The sequence below is a fragment of the Amblyomma maculatum genome, chromosome 1 (assembly GCF_055883805.1).
Source record: "Amblyomma maculatum isolate TAMU_Amacu chromosome 1, ASM5588380v1, whole genome shotgun sequence".
In the NCBI taxonomy this organism is placed as follows: Eukaryota; Metazoa; Arthropoda; class Arachnida; order Ixodida; family Ixodidae; genus Amblyomma; species Amblyomma maculatum.
The window spans coordinates 116,454,958-116,473,434 of NC_139344.1; the positions used below are offsets into that span (position 1 = coordinate 116,454,958).

The 18,477-nt window shown below is 52.3% G+C and overlaps 1 protein-coding gene across 1 annotated transcript in view; it reads right to left on the reverse strand.

Annotated features, from left to right (window-relative positions):
* Positions 1-18,477, reverse strand: part of ftz-f1 (ftz transcription factor 1) — a 291,716-nt gene that overhangs the window by 115,454 nt on the left and 157,785 nt on the right. The window contains exon 2 of the mRNA XM_084588851.1: positions 5,357-5,662. Coding sequence (XP_084444977.1) covers positions 5,357-5,662 — 306 coding nt within the window. The remainder of the gene's footprint in view (positions 1-5,356; positions 5,663-18,477) is intronic.

An 18,477-nucleotide genomic window follows, 5' to 3' on the forward strand; every position in this document is an offset into this window, starting at 1 on the left:
CAACAGAGCACCGCAATCTACGAGAGACTTCAAGTAGACACGACCAAGAGCAAATTTGGGGTTCACGAAATGAGTATCGCCAGAGCGTGCAGTCGCCACAATAGGATTTAGCGAAGCGTTTTTTTACCATTTCAGCTTTTGGGAAACGCCAACTTGACTGTTCCCACGAAACGCAGATATACTAAGGGCGCTCCGATTCTTTAGCCAAATGTAGTGCGTTCGACCCGAGGCGTCTGCACCTCCGCGAAACTGCAATGCAGATGCGCCCGCACTTGGAGACTGCGGTGCACTTTAACAATGCTCGAGTGGCTGAATTGCACTCAAAGCCCTCCACAATGGATTATATCAGACGCTACTCTGCCACCTGGAAATACACCAACGCACCAGAGCCGTTCATAGCGTGTATTTGCATGTCTGTCCGAGAAAAGGACATACCGGTGCGAAGTACCAACAGACAAGAGGCGCTAATCCCTACAGGCGCAAATTCTAACCTAATGGCGTAAGACATGAACGCTACTTCAATTCAGACGCCGAGTAGGAACATGGCTTGCAGCGAGTCAAACACCCGATTACAATAACCCCGGGACAGACGACAGAACGGGGGCGTCAACAGAACAAGCCATATTCCTGGTGTGACCACTGCATAAGAAACTTGTACATAAAAGAAAAATGAAACGAATAACTCCGTACGATGCACAGAGACTCAGTCCGCCAAAGAAACCCGCGGTCGCTGGAACAAATGATCCAACAGAAGCATACCTCCGCCGGACATCCCCAACACTAGCGGCTTGGCTCGACAGAAGGGATTCATTCGGATTCTATCCATCCGCTATCAAAGCACGTGAAAGCGCGTCCGAAGGGGGATTTGACTGAGCGTTCCCAGCGCGTGCAGGCAACAAAGGGGCGTCCCGTGCCCCACGGGCCGAGTCTCGGGCGCGTACTCGCGCAGCAGCAGCTGGTTCGGTCAGTGCAGAAGGAAAAGACGGGGGGCGAAAGGAGAACCTGTTGCTCGGCCGCCGCACGAAGCTGTTACGCAAGCGCGGACAGAGAGTGGCGCGCCGCCGGGCACAACCGAGTGGAAACGCGCACGGGTGAACAAAACGTGTGCTCGGCGCCGCGAACGGCAAGGGGAGCGGAACCGCGCTCGGCTTCGGGAACAGGGCGACGCAGTGAGAAAGAACCGGGCTTTAGAAGCAAGACTAGTCCACGAGGGGCGACGCGTAGGCTTCGGCTCGGAAAGTCCGAAGAACGCCGACCGCCAGCGAAATCAATGCAAATTTCGCGACAATCGAAAAAGCGCAATTTTCCAGTACCAAAAACGTTCATTCCACACAAGCTCCGTTCAGAGAAAGCGAGAAAACTGCAGCAAAACGAAATAAAAAAGAAAAATTCCTAAGTCATTCTAGAACATGTGACCTGAGAGAACGAGTCATAGGTTGGGTGGTGAACGAATAGCCCAGAAATTAAAACTCTCCAAACACGACCGAACAAGGTTCTGGCCGCCCGACGGCAAGGACACATCCGCCCGCAGAGGACAGCGCAAGGCGTAGAGAGCAAGTTGCCACTCTTTACGACGGCCAAGTAGGCCGCGTCCCTTCAAAGAGGCGACAGCTCGGCCTGGTGCAACACCGTTTAGAGCGCAGCGAGCCAGGCAGGCACCGGAAAAAAGGCCGCGCGAGCACGGAAGTTTTCCCCTGCTCGCTCTTAGCCACACTATATCCGCGGTTCGCTTGCTCACAGGTCCACAATAAATCGAACATAATTGATGTACGCTACAGAAAACAAGACATGTTGAAGCTGTGCCTCTCATGTTTACTTATATTACGGAAATCATGACGCAAAAGCACGAGAATAAGCGTACATGGAGAATTAGGGAGGCCGTTGTAGAGATCTCCGTATTATAATTTCGACTATCTCTGATCCTCAGACATTGTACAGCCTTGTGCTTTCAACTTATAACGATGAAGCGCCACCGCTTCATGCCTCTGCTCGCGAATGATGGTTGCTAATTATCTGCTGGCAAATGAAGTGATGATAGAAATGATTTCGCCGAGTACAACTCAACTCCCTATTCCAGCTTCCTCAATCAATATGTCAAACAGATAAAATATCCAGAGTAACGGCCCAGACGAGCGAGCTCTATTTCGAACCCAAGGATGAAAGCAAGTTTTATATTTACTGCAAAAATAATTCAGCTTGCGTAATGCTGGCAAGTCCCGTCGATTTACCACTATCAAGCTCGATATGACCGCGATATATCAGATGATCTCCAGCCCCAAGAAACTACTATGGAACATATGAAAGCGACTGTCATGGCCGCCTTAGGCAGCGCCCCGAAAACTCATGAAGACAAGGCCGCGCGTGATGAGCGATTGACGATATCTACGACATCGGAATACAGAAAAGTAGCCCATGCACTCAAATTTCCATGCCGGGCGCCAAAAATAAAAAAAAAATGGCTAGTATTACGTGCCTCTCGTCTACTTAACCTGCACACAAATTCATGCAGCGTGCCTACGCATCCATCCCGTAAACGAAAGGGACAGCGTCCGCTGCACCAACACCGACATAAACTGCGCCAAACGGGCATGGACCGAACGCAACCACCATACGGAAATGCGCTCTTTGTTCGGTTCCAACGTGACGATAACAGAAAACCGCCTACGTGTTCTCGCTGCTGAAAGATGCCGACCAGTTTGTGCCGCCCCAGACATACAACTGAAACATGCAACAGACAGTGGAAATTTTCATAGCCGAAGTACCTTCACAGACTTCATCAAGCTATTTTTCGCATCCGCGAGGTCTTTCGCAGCCCCAGCTACGTACTCAAATTAGAACTGTTACAAAATTTTGTTCGATCACGCGCAAGGCAACGGCTCAATCAATCGGATAACCCAATTCCGCACTGCCGAGGATGGTATGGGACACCGGGTGCAACATTTTGAAGATGAGCGTGGGGATGTGAAGCACGCCACAGGGGAGAGCTCTGCATTATTTCGATGAACAAAGTGCTTGCAGAGGAAGCAATGGTTAGGGGATGTTAGAATTTGCGAGTTTTGCCGCTAGATGGCGACATTGCGCGCCCATTGCGCGACATTTTTTTCACTCTGGCCGGATACTGTGTGAGTGTCCACCCGCTTCAAAGGGCATGGCCACCAGTTCATCATCAGAAAAGTAATACAGTGTGAGTAATGTAGAAGGAAAATTTCAATAAACATAACTATGGCATACTTAACTGATCTAAAACCATAATTAAGATATAGGGGAAAAAACGAGCATGATAGCAACTGTTACCGCCCTGCTTCAAAGGGGACGCTCCTATATTCCATCCAACAGCTACACCTCCGCTAACCGGCTGCATGAGAAGAAAACGTCGGTTTCAGCAGCTTCAGCAGAAACTGCCCGCTGCCACGCAGAAACAAGGCGGGAAACGATGTTTTCTGCAATGTTTCGTCAACGCCTTTGTCGCGTAACGCGTTCGCCTCCGACGGCGACCCTGCACGGTCGTGCCGCAATAGAGAAGCTTTTTCTTCGCACGTTGCCGGAGCTTTCTGTGCACCAGTGCTTCGTTGGAGAACGACATGGCTTATCGCAGGCTCGCACCTCATTCTGCCCGCGATACTGGGGGAGCGCCACGAGAGACGGCATGAGGCCTATCTCGCGAAACCGAGATGGGGGGCAGAAGCGGCGTCTTCATAACGAAGCTTGAACGCGAGCCGCCTTGCTCCCCGCGACGACCGCCAGCGGCGACGTCATCACGCGCTAACACTTCACAGCCGATTTTTGTTGTCACTCAGCACCAGCCGGGCTCCTAGAAAATGATCCGCCAACTGCGTGTACATAACGATTCATTGGGAATGTAGAAAACCGCCCCATAGGTTGGCCCGGAGGGTGCGCTATCATCTGTAGTCGAGTATTGGCTCGCGATAACCCCGATGTTGAACTGCGAATCTGCGCGACACATCACGGCTGCGTCACAGCACATCCGGGTGGCACTGCAGCACTCCACCAAGGAGGGTCAGACGCTGCAGCTGAGTGGTGCAGTGCCCACCATCGGACTCGCTCAGAGTGCACTTTAACCACACCGAGACAAAGCGTTGGGGTATTCAGCTGTTCGGGCTCATGCAGTGATGATGGAATAGAATGACGGTTCCCGCAATTACCTATCGAAAGTACGCTGCCCCTTCGTTGAAGGGTACAGGAACCCTTGCAGTACAGAATACTTCGCCAACAACTCGCCCGGCTAAGAATAACAAGGGCGCGTTCGAGACTGCTGGCAACGTCAAAACAGGTAGCAATATGGCCAGTTGCCATCTGCGGACAACGACGCTCAAACGTATGCCACGACACGAGGTATCGAGAACCCTTTGCAAACCTACTTCTTATGCTGGCACGCACTGCACAACTAAGTCCGCGACGATAACTCCTTTGACAACTCGAGAGGCTAACTGGACCTAAAGGAACACCCGCCATGCAAGAAGAGTGCGGACAGAACACGACACTCGCGACCCCTGGGTCCATGGCGGAGAGAGAGCGAGAGAGAAAAAGAAAAGTACTGTGGCCACCGTGACTGTGGCCCTCGACGCAAAGCCCGGAAGTGGGTCAAGGGAGGGACGAAAAGGGGCCACGTCCGCGCACCGGTCGCGCCTAGCCAGGCTCTGAGCGCGAGCCGCGGCCCGCCCGAGAGAAAGGGGCGCGATCGATGCCGCTGGTTGGGGGCCACTACGCCGCCGGACAAAGTTGCGCCACGGCGCCCTCTATGCCCGCGAGGTTTAAACGGCGTAAGCCGCGCACATGCGCGATCGGAAGGTGTGCACCCCGGGAAAGCACTGCTCATTGCGAGGTTCCGGATGAGGATGCCTTTGACAGGCCGCGAAGCTGGCAGTCACTATAACTATAGCGTTTTGTTCAATTGTGGAGATACAGCAAATGAAAAGAAAACGGTTTCTGGATAAACCCCGAACGATAACACCCGGTAGAGGACGGTGATCGTGCCTTCTACTTTGTCCGAATAGAAAACGTTCCAAATCGACGCTGACGTTACGCTTAACGGTCTGAATTCGGGGAAGACTCATTGTGCCTTTACCGGGCAATCAGATGCGCCTTGGCATCGCACTAGTGAAGAACACGGCAGGTGCGGTGACTAAGCAGAGAGGCTTTTTTTTGTTGTTGTTGTTTTTCTCGCGCGAAACTGGTTTCCTCTGACGGCGTGGGCCCCGCGCGCGCTGCCGCGACGACGGGCGGTCGCCAGCGAAAAGGCGCATCTAGCCGGTCGTGGCGCGCAGACACACGGCCGCTCCAGGCGACCATGAGCAGCGCGCGACGCCGGCGGATGATGCGCTGGGATGAGACTCACCTTCGAGCTTCATGCCGACGTCGAGGCACTTCTGGAAGCGACAGAATGGGCAGCGCTTGCGCTGCGACTTGTCGATGTGGCAGCTGCGGTCAGCCACGCACGTGTAGACTTTCTTGTTCTGAACAGTGCGCTTGAAGAAGCCCTTGCACGACTCGCACGTGAGCAGGCCGTAATGGTAGCCCGACACTTTGTCGCCGCACACGGGGCACAGTTCCTCGATGCCCTCCTTGGTGTCCGGCGCGTCCGGGTAGCCATCCCCATGCTGTGGCGGCTGGGGCGGCGGGCCCGAAGAGCTCAGCACGGCGCCTGGAGGGGAGTAGAAGAACGGAGAGCCGTCCATGAAAGGGGACATCATCTTGTCGGCGGGTACGCGATAATCCAAAGTGGGAACACAAGTAGCGATCTCGCCGCACCGCGGGTCAGCCACCCGGCAGGAGGCGCATGGCAGCACAAGAGTCGCGCGCACGGACAAGAGACGCGTCTGACGGCGCGAGCACGAGTGCCGGAACGCCGGCGCACTTGACGCAGTACTTCTCCGAGGGGCACGCCACCGGGGGCACAGCGCACGGGCGGGACGACGAGCGACGCACAGCCGGTCGGGCCGCGGCGGCAAACGATAGTGAATGCCGCGCAGCAGTCAACAAGTAGCACGCGGCGAGAGGAAGGCAGAACCACGGCGACCGGAAAGCGAGGGAAAGAAAAAAAACCACACACACGCACGCACGAGGGGAGGGGGCGAATGAAAGGAAAAAGAAAAGCGCGCTGAGCCGAGGCTGCGCAGAAAAAAACGAAACATCGAGAGAGAAGAAAAAGAGCGCGGTGACCTACTAAGCGGCAGCCAATGGGCGGCCGCGGAGCGGGGAAAGAGCGCGCCGCGAGGAGGAGGCCGCACGGAGGAGGAGAGCAGGCCGCGCGAGTCTGGGCCACTGGGACGCGGAAGTGGAGCAAGGTCGCGCGCGGAAAAAACTTTCACTGGCGCGCTTCCGATCGCCGCCGCAGGAGGGGTCGTCTCCCCGCCACTTTCACCGCGCCCGCTTGTTTGGGTGCGACGGGACCCATTCCGCCCGCTGGCCAGCGCCCGCGAACAAAACGCAGCCTCTTCGGCGGGTCAGCGCCACAGGCAGACATCTGCACCCGCGGGCTCCAAGGACACCTTCTGAGCGGCGAATTGATCAACACTCCTGGCCGCCGAGAAACACTGAGCCCGGGACCTCCTGCGGCAGATGGTTTCGCGTACCTTGTCAGAGAAGATGGAGGTGATTTGATGCTTTGTCAGATCCAAGACCACAACTAATGCTCAGCGAGATGCAAGACACATCATCTAAACAACGAAACCCATGCGGCGCTTCAAAAACAGCGTACACTCGAGGCTCTTCGTGCCCATACGGCGTTCCTAAAGCGACCTCACATCTACGCTTGTGCCCGTCAAGAATGCGGTGGCCACAAGTGCTCCACTGAAACGTTTTTTTTTTTTTTTTTCCAAGAGCGCTGTTAACGCCGTAGTAAAGTGTCAGACGAGCATCCTGTTGAACGACTCATGCGTTATAGAATGAAACCGGGTGACGGCAACTTGATGTTTTCATTATGGCATCAAACACTACCGATGGGTGTCTGCCCGCATGCTCATGTGCTTTCAACGTCAAAAAGGCTACTCTACTTCTAGTCCCGGCAAATGCACTTGAACTGCCATCTCTCTCCAGGGTACAACTTTCTCCAACAGCCGGACGCAAACACGAGCAGCACGTTTACGGCACTTAGGTCGGCGAAGGCGCACTTGAACGCCACCACATAGATACGTGTTCGGTGTGCTAACTCAATGCGGCACATAGCCAGGATTGGCTTGAAGCCATGATGACGCACAAGCGCGACGGACTGCCGACAGTGTAATGCCCTCAAATTATGACGCTACAAGAATTTTCCTCGTTTAAAAAACAACCCACAGCTAAGAAACATAAAAGTTGGCGCTCGTCGAGAGACTAATGGGCGCGAAAAAGAGCTTAGAACCGGCGGCATGGCTGCGAACAGCACTACGGTGAGACAAGAAATGGAACTGGTGCCTCAAATTCACCGTTGACACAGGCGTCGCAGCCGGCAAGCCTTTGCAGCAACTAATACAGAGCTTCAAACAGTCACATAAAGATTGTTCTGGTAGACCCCGCAATCTTTCTGCTCGTGATAGGGAACGGATATATTGCGCGGGGTGTCTCGCGACGAAATTTATTCACTGTTTAGTCCTTAATACTGAACTTGTGAAAAATATTTAAATACAGCTCCGCCAGCCAGCACGAGTCGTGAATCAGTTTTACTCCCTTTCGCAACGAGGAGAGAGCAACACAGAACACGCGTGCTCAGGGACAAATTCACTGCAGCATTGAATCGCGGCCCATCGTGCGATGCTGACAACGGAGCCCTCCCACCTGCGGGATACCGACTCGGATGGTGGCGCCGAAGAGTCTTCTTTCTTTCTGTCAGCAAACCTTTGCTGCCGAGTGCACCGTTTCCGTCCTTGGTCGCTGACCGCGAAGGCGGCGGCGCGTCTGAGCCTTCATTCGTCGGACACCACGGATATGTGATCGGGCGCCAGCAGACGGAGAACGCGCGCTGCTGCTTTGGCCACCCCGGACCGCACCTGCAAACGGCTCGTGTGGCCGGGCCTGTTCCCACCGAATGATCGGCCGGTTGGCGTGGGAGCAAGTAACACTAAACCTTTCTATTCGGCTGCGCACACTGCGGCGCCGACTTTTTCCGAGGCAGCTCACATTCCAGCGACTAACTCTGAAGTTTTTCTTTTTGTACGAAAGGGGTCGGTGTCATCTTCTAGTCAACCTCTCAGAGCAGTCTAAGCTTCTTTAAAATACTCGTACTAATACCACTGACACACAGCGAGACGCATTAGAAACGAACGAGATTCAATGTCATTAGGGGCGAATGAGGGTCTTTCAATTTCTTTACATGGTGAAAAAAAAATATATATATTTTCCGGAACATACGCCTTGAAATCGGAGTATAAAAACTTAAAACGGCGATTACTCCTGTGGCGCCAGTTAAAGGTCGACCGCGTGCATTTGTAATTATTGAATTTGCATTGAATGCTTTTCTTGTTGAGCTAGTGGTCAGTACCCCAAGCGCATTCGTCCTATGCTCGATCCACCACACGTTACGAAAGGGCCATGGATAAGTCGCCTCGGTTCGACCCGAAACGCCACGTATATGCGGCTGGTATCTTCGTAAGAGCAGCGGCTGCTCAGGCGAGCAGGGCGTCACGCCGTCAAGCAATTTCGCTTTCTCGAGAAGCGTTTAAAGCCACTTGGCGGCTCCTTGTTGCGCCCCCGTGACACATGCACCTGATGACAGTGAACTTAGCGAGATACGTGGGGTTACTGCGATGCGATTGCGGACGCTCGGTGTTGACAGCGACTACTATCAGCCGGTGACGAGGGACACTGCCTATAAAAGCTAGCGCCATTCAAATTAGGCACACAGAACGTATGCAGTTGGAATACAGCACACCTGAACGAATATCGTTCCCCTAGTACTCGCGTTCCTGCTTTCAAAAATGCAGTATTAAAGATATACAGAACAATGTTTTCGCCACAAGGTCACCAGCAGCAGGTCATCCCGGAACCTACATTCTAGTGAAATTCAAGTCGCTATTCGCGAAAAAAAAAAAAAAAAATGGCACAATGCCTAACGATGCTTCCGGCGTACATCGCCGAAACTGCGGTCGCATATACAGTCAAAGAACACACGGACTCAGCCCTTGTGTTCATGCGTCAGTGCATGCGCTTGAAAAGTCTCATACCAGAATATCTAACGCATGCATACGCACAACACGCCGGCGAAGTGCGCGTCATAAGGCGCCACAGTGCAGTGCTGATTCCGGAAGTTCAACAAGGAACGCTTGAGAGCTTGCACCAGCAAGATCGTGAGCATGCAGTGCGCGCACGGCCGGACAGGGTAGGAGCGTTACGTTTGTCCCACTGCCGTCGCAGCCCGCTGAGCGTGCACAAGCGCCGCTCCTCTGCAGCGCCCACACCGCGCGGTCGGCGCCCGGGCCCGCAACCTCGAGACGGGAGGCAGAGCGCCTCGCAAGCAGTGTTCCAGCGCGGCCGACGCGGAGGGGGGGGGGGGGGGGGGGGGGGAGGAAGGAACCTTCGCGGCGGCCTCCGCCGGGAAGGCCAGCCAAAGGCGAAAGCGAAGCCAGACCGAAGCGAAACAGAAAAATAATAAACGCCACTTTGGCGGCACGGACGACCTCCGTTCTCACGATGTTTCTCTCCGTCTCCCTGGCGGCTGGCTGGCTTTTTAATTTTCCGGCAGCCCGACTTCTGCCGCGCAGGGTTCGACGTCGAAGCACTTCCACTCCCCAAGTAATGGCAACCTTCGCCTCACTCGGACACGTCTCACCTCCGCCTGCGCGACCATGTGTATCCTTCCCTATACTGTGATGCGATTAAACCAACTCAAAACTGGGCGGAGCCTCATAAACAGAGGACGCCATGCGTCTAGACTGACTTCGTGTGTGCGTGCCGAACACGTGAGTTGGAACGAGTGTGAGGAAGCAAGGCTCAACAACAGCAGCACACTTCTACCAGAGCTTCATCTACACTTTTCAGTGCGGACTGGACAAGATGACGGCTCACTGCAACTGTGAAAAGGCAAGTACATATGAATAAAGGGTGCACGAAACTGCGGTGAACTGCATTACCAGCCACAGCGTCTGGCTCGGGACGTCACACTGAAGACGTATACGCGAGCGCTCCAGCTTCAGCAACGCCAAAGCGGAAAACGAAGTCCGACTCTTGGATGCCGTGAAGAGTTTTAGCAATAGAATAACAGCTCCCTTGGCATTTCTATAACGTGCTGCCTGCTTCATAGACATGCGGCGTCAATAAAGTGCTAGAGAACGCTGTAGCTTCGGGCTTTCTTCACTCGGCCGCTGTACGCTACAACAAAAATGAGCGGCACCTTTTAGAGTCACTTGCGACCACTTTGCACCCGTATTGACGACGGGAGCACCACCGCACTAAACCAGAGCCTTGCGGTGATGCATCCCGGCCAAGCATGCACACAAGTCGAAATAAGTAGGTAAAACTACGTCTCTGCCAAGTGGCCAGGCCCGAGAACACGGTTCTTGAAGGCTTCCCCGCCGCGCTTCCGCGTATCGACCAATGTAACCCGATTAAACTATCACCGCCAATTAGCAAAGTCTAGTTAGCTGAAGGCATCGTGAGCATCCGAACGACCCTACCCCGCAATAAAATGGTGACCTTGAAGTGGTAAGAGGAAAGCAGGACCTATCATCTACACAGGTATATGGCAGCATTATTCAAACGTAGCTTACGTTCGCATCGAAACAAACACGAGCGACTACTTGCTGTCGGAGCAGCCTACTTGTAGGCGTCGCAAAAGGACGTGTCGATGCACGCGTCGACGCAGCGAATTTATGTTGCTCCGAAACTACCGGCAACTTAATAGGTGGCCTGCGGCGGGCATCCATCCCGGCCATTCTTCTGAGTTACCTGCACGCAGGAATCGGACGACTCCGTAAGTCAATGCCTTGCTCAGCCGCAGTCAATCCCCAACTTTTCCTAACCAGTTCAGAAAACACGCAACTTGATTACCTGAGAGCCTCATGGACATAAACGTCGGCGGGTGCCTGAGTGTCCTCGTCGGAGAATATGGTGAACGTGGCTGCTGCTGTTCTTGAGTGCTCGAAATCACGAGCACAGCGGGTGTCGAACGGAGACGAGAAGAACAGGAGGCGCGCCATGACGTACGAAAAAAGAAGACGTTGCAGCGTCAATGAAGTGCGCTCTTCAAACGCCGAATACGAAGACAGTAGAAGATTATCTAAGGGCACATCAACGACGACTCGGCCGCCCTAGTTCACACTGCTCCTACATTGGGGCAAAGTATCAGGAGATGCTCTTTGAATCGAGGCGGCTGCCTATTCGACTAATATTCCAACTACCTGCACAGGGCGTTTCCATAAATTATACCTTCTTACAAGATAGTTGATTTTGCTAGGGCGCTCGACTTCTAAGCCGGGGTGTCCCTGTTTGATCCCGGCTACGGCAGCGGTGTTTCGATGGTGGCGAAACGCAAGGCACCTGTGCACAGTGGTATACAACACTCAGCCGGTGGTGGAGCTCGATAAAACTGCATCCCAACTTTATCTAGCAGCAGCTAAGGTCGAAACAATAGTTCAGTTCAGTCGTTCAGTCGTGTCCGACTCTTCGTGACCCTATGGACCATATCACGCCGCGCTTAACGATCCTAACATCATATAACTTCATCTGCAGTGCCTCGAGGATGCCATCTAACCATCGCGTTCGCTGCCTACCCCTTCTCCGGCGACCCTCAACCTTTCCCAACATCAAATCTTTCTCCAGCGACTCCTCTCTTCTCATCAGATGACCAAAGTAGCTGAGCTTTACCTTTAGAATGTGACCCTCCAATGAGCAGTCAGGGTTTATGGTCGACAATATCGACTGATTTGATCTTCTGGCAGTCCAAGGAACTCTCAAGAGTCTCCGCAGGCACCACAATTCAAATGCGTCAATTCTTCGGCGGTCAGCCCTTTTTCACAGTCCAACTCTCGCATCCATACATGACAACTGGAAAGACCATAACACGAGTTATACGGATCTTGGTCAGCGTAATGTCTCTGCTCTTTACTAGGCGGTCAAGGCTAACCATTGTTCTCTTTCCCAGAAGCAGGCGTCTTCTAATTTCATGGCTGCAGTCTCCTTCCATACAATAGTAGCGGTGCCTCATTTTACCCACATGCATGTGCCGGTGTCGCTGTCCCTTATACGCTTCGCTAGATGGCATTTCGATGCAGTTTTCCCGAGCACTGTCACTGACTGAGTGTTGTAATACCACTTCTGCTCAAGACTGTACGTTAAGGAATCCCATGCCTCCACTAAGGCGTCCCGTATAGCTGCGTCGCTTTGGGACGTTAAGTTCCCTAAACCAAGCTAAAAAAGCTAACTTTATCATTTTCTGAATTTCCACCACCCTGGTGGCCAACAATGCATTCGTATGCTGATGTCCGTAATGATCTCGCACTCAGGAGGAGCCCATACCATTCATTTTTCTCCTCATCAATCTGAAACTTAAGGAGCGAGAAATGAATATCTGAATCAGCTACATTAATCGGAAGGACCTGATCAGACGAGACATCGTGGACTGAATAAGGTACCGCCTCGTTCTTCCCTTGTCCGTTTTAAAGCGTACCGGGCAAACTTGTCGTTTATTCGAGGACAAAGACGCCCGACAAGTGTTCACCGCAACAGACGCGTAAGCATACGTGGTGTGAGTTGAAATTATTCATGATGTGTCAGCACAATAAAGACAGCGGTAGCGTGGCTCGCAAGCGTGTACTTCATTCTCAATTGCCCTGTATACATGGACTCGACAGCACGCGGTCGAATCAACGTAAGCGAGGTCACCCTTACTCGATCCGCTTGGTGTCTACATGAACTCGCTTCTAGCGAGTAAGTATAGCAGCGGCACCTAGCATCGAGATTCGAAGTTATTGTGCGAGCTTCCTGCTCGTGTTTGATTCCGTTGTCTTTTACTATCGAGAACTCTGATTTTTTTTTTTTTTTTTCTATTCGTTGATGAGGACTAGGAAGCACGCAACTTCGCAGACGCTCCTAGCCGCGCCGGAAGCTTTCTGATTTTAGAGCTCCCCATAACTCGACTCCCTGACTCGACAACGTTTAAATGCTTTTAGAGAATAGGGTCAAGCGAGTTAAACCGCGTACTTTACTCGGGTCGACTGCGCATACATGAACCCGACAACTAGTTTTTTTTACTCGACAGCCTTACTCGACCCTACTCTATAGAGTTTATGTATACAGAGCTAGCGATCTTGCTCGGACGTCTTTAAGCGGACTCCACGGCTGCCACTAACAGACGGCGGATGCAGTGGAGACGGCCATATGTTCAAACACAAGCTCAGCACGTAAGAGAGAGAAAGGGAGAGACGAGTAGGAAAAATCACGAGCCGTTACCCCCCGATTTCTTGTCTTCTACGAAAGCGAGAACAGACCGCAGCGAGTGGAAGCACTGAACGGAAAGTAAGCAAAACAACGAAAAGGGGACATGGGAGCTGGGGCCCCCCAGAGTCCAGGAGGGGAACGAGGTTTCGCGAGTGCACAAACACGTGCGGGGAGCAAACGAGAGCACCTTAGAAAGGGGAGGCCTTACACAGCGGAGAAAGCAAGAACGAAGACATCCGAAAGTGGGGTGCACGCGATAAATACGGGACAAAAGATGGCAGGCGGCGCCACGCAACTGGGGTAGTATGTGCAAGCACAGACCCCTGAACTAACCCGCCGTCCTTCCTTTTCACCCTCCGTCGGACGTTGTACGTCTTCGTACACCTCCTGTCGATCTTCCGGCTTGCCCCGTGGGGGCGAAATGCCGAAGGCAGGGGAAAGGAACAAGAAACCTATATATAGCAACAAATGTATACAGTAAAGCCTGATAATAAAAAAAAAATCTGAAAGATTGCGCCAAAGAAGCCAAACGCCCTAGTTCCCCAGTAACCCAGCTTTGCTTCCTTTCCGTTCCTTTGCCGGTGCTGCGCTTCCCCGTTTCGGCAGCTCCTTTTTGGATGCTCAGTGCGCGTCCCTTGCTTCCGGGAGGGGACCACGAGGAGGCAAAGAAACAGGACCCGAGCCGCTGCCTTCCCTTCCGGGTTCCCCCACCTGAGGACACGCTGAACGAACGGCCACGTGCACCGACAGAGACGGATAACGAACAGAATATGGTTGCATGTGCTTGGAGAACCTGACGACAATAGGTCAATTTCAGCCGACGGCGCAATCTATTGAACGATTTACAACCACGAACGTACGAAGAATAAACGTCCAGAATATAGTATACGGGCCTTGAATAAGCACATACGCAGAGCGGGCCAGACAATTCGTCCCCAATCAGCCGATACAAAGAACTTGTACAAAGACATCGCTGCCAATGCGGATGCGCGGCTGCGCGATTACTCCATTCAATGGATTAGCCGTGCCCAAATCTTTATTTCAAGAACTGACAGAAGTGTTCGAGTCTTAATACAGAGTACAACCACAAACAAGAAAAAACAAGAACGTGCAGAAGATGTTTTTTTTTTTTTTTCAACGTAATGGCTACTTCTATGAGCAAGGCTTCTCGCCTACGAGATGCAGTCTAAACCAAAGGCAAGTCAAACAGCGGCGCGTGCCGTGTGTGACCCTAACCCGGTCATGAACACGAGTACACCACGCATTCGCTTCAGGTTGGCAGCCGTTAGCCCCAAGGCCCTACCTTAACGTCCCCACAAAGATACGCGATGCACCGCGATTATGGATGCGTCTACAATCACACTCAGCTAATCATCCGACTCTCACATTTCCCAAAAATTGAATGGCGATTTGTCAGAAAATTGCGAGATCAAACCGCTTGTAGCAATGGACCACAAATAGATACAAAGACCCAAGACTGGGAAGAGCGGATGATAGCGATTGCGATACAGTTGTAGTAAATAAAAAGCCTGCAGCGTTTCCCAAAAAGCAAAGAGCAACGAAACCATTGCAACAATGAAGCCGTCTTGCCTCACCACATGCAAATGAAGACCGGGAGAGATGCAGTCCCTAGTGAGCGCACACAGCTTAGCTAAGAGCACACGGGCAGCGCTCCGTTTCGCCTCCATCGAAATGCAGCCAATCATTTATACCGCGTCCCAAATCAGGCCCTCCCACACCACAGGGGTAGTGAAGCGGTTAAGGCCTCTTAGATACACTGTGTTGTATTTATCCCATTGAAACATTGAAAAGAGCCAAATATGCTTAACTGTTTAACAGATTTGGCTGGAGACACTTCCAGTATAATCAAACCCAACCAGACAAGTAACTATGTCCGAATGCAAAGTTTACAACGCTTCTTTTTTCCAACACAGTGAATTCCACAGAGTGAGCAGGGGTACTCGGTGCATTCTTGAAGAGTGATGTTGGCAGACGCTTGTGCAATGCCTGGAGGATGGAGGACACCCGAAAGAACAAAGCGCCGACACCCAGAGGCGCCGGGAAAAAAAAGAAAAAAAGAAAGAAAAAGAAAAACGTGTTTATCGAAGCCGCAGTGCAAGGGCGATACCGCGTCCGCAGGGGAAGAAGGGGTGTCTCGACGACGCGGGTGGCAGAAAGCTGGTTAGTGGCAAAACGAATGCACATGTGCGGTTCGGCGACCACGAGAGCCAACCTTCAAAACCGTGAGACACGACACAGCGGAGCCGTGAGTGCAGCGTTGTTAGACACTGTCTATGCTGCGCGGCCCATTCGCTCGAGAGGCAGATTTAAGGTAGCCCCTACGTCAAACTTAGTCCCCCGCCAAAAGAAAAAAAGTCACCCCCCTCACCCCATCTCTCTTTCTCCGACTTTTGAGGCGCCAAAGATTGACAATTGAAGGTACAAAGGGCAGCGCGTTCCCAAGTGGGTTCATAGTGGGCCGCAACATTTGGCCCGCGCCGAACGGCGCCTGAAAACCTCCTGGTTGCTTCTTCGCTTGTTCGGGCATCGCCAGACTGGAGCCGGCGGCGGAAGCATGCATGTCGCCGCCGCCGCTTAAGTCCGGCCGTGGTTCAGGAAAGATTAAAGCCCAGCCGCCCACGATCCCCCTCTTTGCGTCCTTTTCTTTGCAGGAGGGCAGGCAATAATTTTTCTTTACATACTTTTTTTTTTTTTGCATTCCTCTCCATTACCTCCCCCAGCGGCAGCGAGTAGGATCAACAGGTAAGAAAAAAAATATGTAAAGTTTGTACGAGCAGAAAATAAATGAATTTTTTGTATAACTACCAAGTTTGCGTTCGTTTGTAACTGGAAGGCCCAATCATAGTTAACCTACCTGCATGCGCCGCTACTGGGCGAAAAACAAGAACGGCGGAAACCTAGGCGATCAAGTTTCACATGATACGAGAGATGTCGTTGTGACTGCTTCAGTCTCAGTTATAATGGCTACTTGAGAGAGAAAATCACTTGTATCTAAGACCGACGACCAACCAGTCACGAATGTAGCCTGCCATGAGTGGAAGTCCGGCTATACAGAAGCACCAATGCATTAGATTTGGTAACAAGAAAGACAAAACAGGTACACATTACTAGCAGGTGTTTATTTTTTAAACGTTTTCCTCCACCTCGCATCATTAGGGGACATTCAGAACAACCTGCACATGGCCCACACCTACTGACTATCACTCGTCGAGTGCATGTTTTTGGAGGCGGATCTCGGAGGCTAGACCACATTGCTATCGACATCTAGCCAGCAATCGTGGAGTATGTTAAACATATGTAGCAAGAACGATCTGTGGACTCTGCGTACCTATATTGTGCGCGATACCGTGGTGGCCGGGACGGCCGTGAACGAAACTTGTGCCTTGCAATTCTCGCACGGAAATATCCTTTTTTATTATATTTCAACACGGCTTGGAGCTGTGAGTCACTAATTTCGCGTCTCTCTTTGTGTAAGCATTGTCGGTGGTACCAGGATGACGGCGTAAAGGGCAGACACTTCCTTGGCTCACCAGAAGGCCTGGCAGTCCAGACGCCGAGCGCCGCCGCAAAGGGTGGCCGGCGTAAACAGGCGGTTCGCGTCGTCGTGGTATTTGCCGCCGCTGGCGCCAACACCCCACTTGCGGGCGGCAGCAGCAAAGGGGCGCGCACTGCGGCCAGCCGCTAACCTCGAACGCCGTTATCGGCAGCCGGTGATGCGCTTTGTTTGCGATGAGCGCGATACGCCCGGAATGGGACATCTTCACACTGCACCCGGAAAATCTGCTTATCTCTCGGCAGCCACTGTGTTGCACGTCGCACAACGCGACGCCGAAAGACCGCGGCACACCTTTGTTTCGCGACGTGAACAGCAAAAGACAAACAAACTCGCAGCTCTAATTTTTTTTTTTTTCTGCTACCAGACTGCCCATCAGAAAAGGAAATAAATATGCCACCGGAAAGACACGAATATCACGCCGACAACCGCTTTTATGATCCTCTTCTTTGCACTCAGAGTGAACGTTGTCAACACGGAATAATCTTTTCAGGTTTAGCGCACACCCCCCTAAGTAACCGTCGCGAGCAATGACCAGCATACATTCCTTGTACCTGTCTACTATCACTAAGAAAAGCGAAATCTGGTGAAGAACTTTAGCGCAACTGCATAAAAACGGCTAGCTGCCCTCCTTCTCCCAGAAGGAAATATAGTGAAGTACGGAGCACGCGGTACGAAAGGGGTTCGTAAGAAAATGACCCCTCCCCCCCCCCCCCCCACACACACACACACAAAAGAAACACGTCACTGCTTCGCAAGACAATCATTCCTGAACGGCCTGGGCCCCCTACCATGCACTAAACCAGAAGTTGCAGTCCCCCGTCTGCAGACTGCAGAAACTTAAACTGTGTATGCCCATCTTTTTTCCTCCCTCAATCCCCAATTAGCAAATACTAGCTATACAGCAGGTCATGCGTGAATCTACGAAGCAACTGAAAAGTTAGTTCTAAAAAAATGTAAAAACGAGCAGAAACGTTCTCAGTTAAAAAAAAAAAAGAAAAAAAAAAGATCACCAGACGCGCGTCAGCACGTGATGTCTTAATCTGCCTCATCTGTGGGTCACCCGAATCATTATTTGCTCTGCTTGCATGTTCAAGCATACCATGTTGAAAAAAAAAAAAAAAATCTCAACGGAATGATAATAAGAAAACAGAGTTCAATTTCTCAAAGCAAACCCAGCGAAGAGATAGCTTGTACGATTGTCAAGCAAACGCGGCTCCGCAGCCGGACTCGGGTCTATTTGCGCAGCTTGCGCGCTTCCTCGAAGACGTGTGCAGCAGCTTAACTGGGCGCGTCCTCATTCCGACAACGCATGAGTCGAGGGAGCGTGAATGGGCTGCAACCTCAGGAGCCGCACAGACGCCGCCGCGCTGGCGCTCACTCCTCCTGAGAGCTCCGAAACGTATCCACAGGCGACACCCGTGCAACTACCAAGCGGCCGCATACGAGCCCTACAAGGATTCTTCGCGGCGGGCTCGTCTAAGAAAATCTTTGGGGAAGGTTCCCCATTTTAACGCGACAGCTGCCGTTCGACG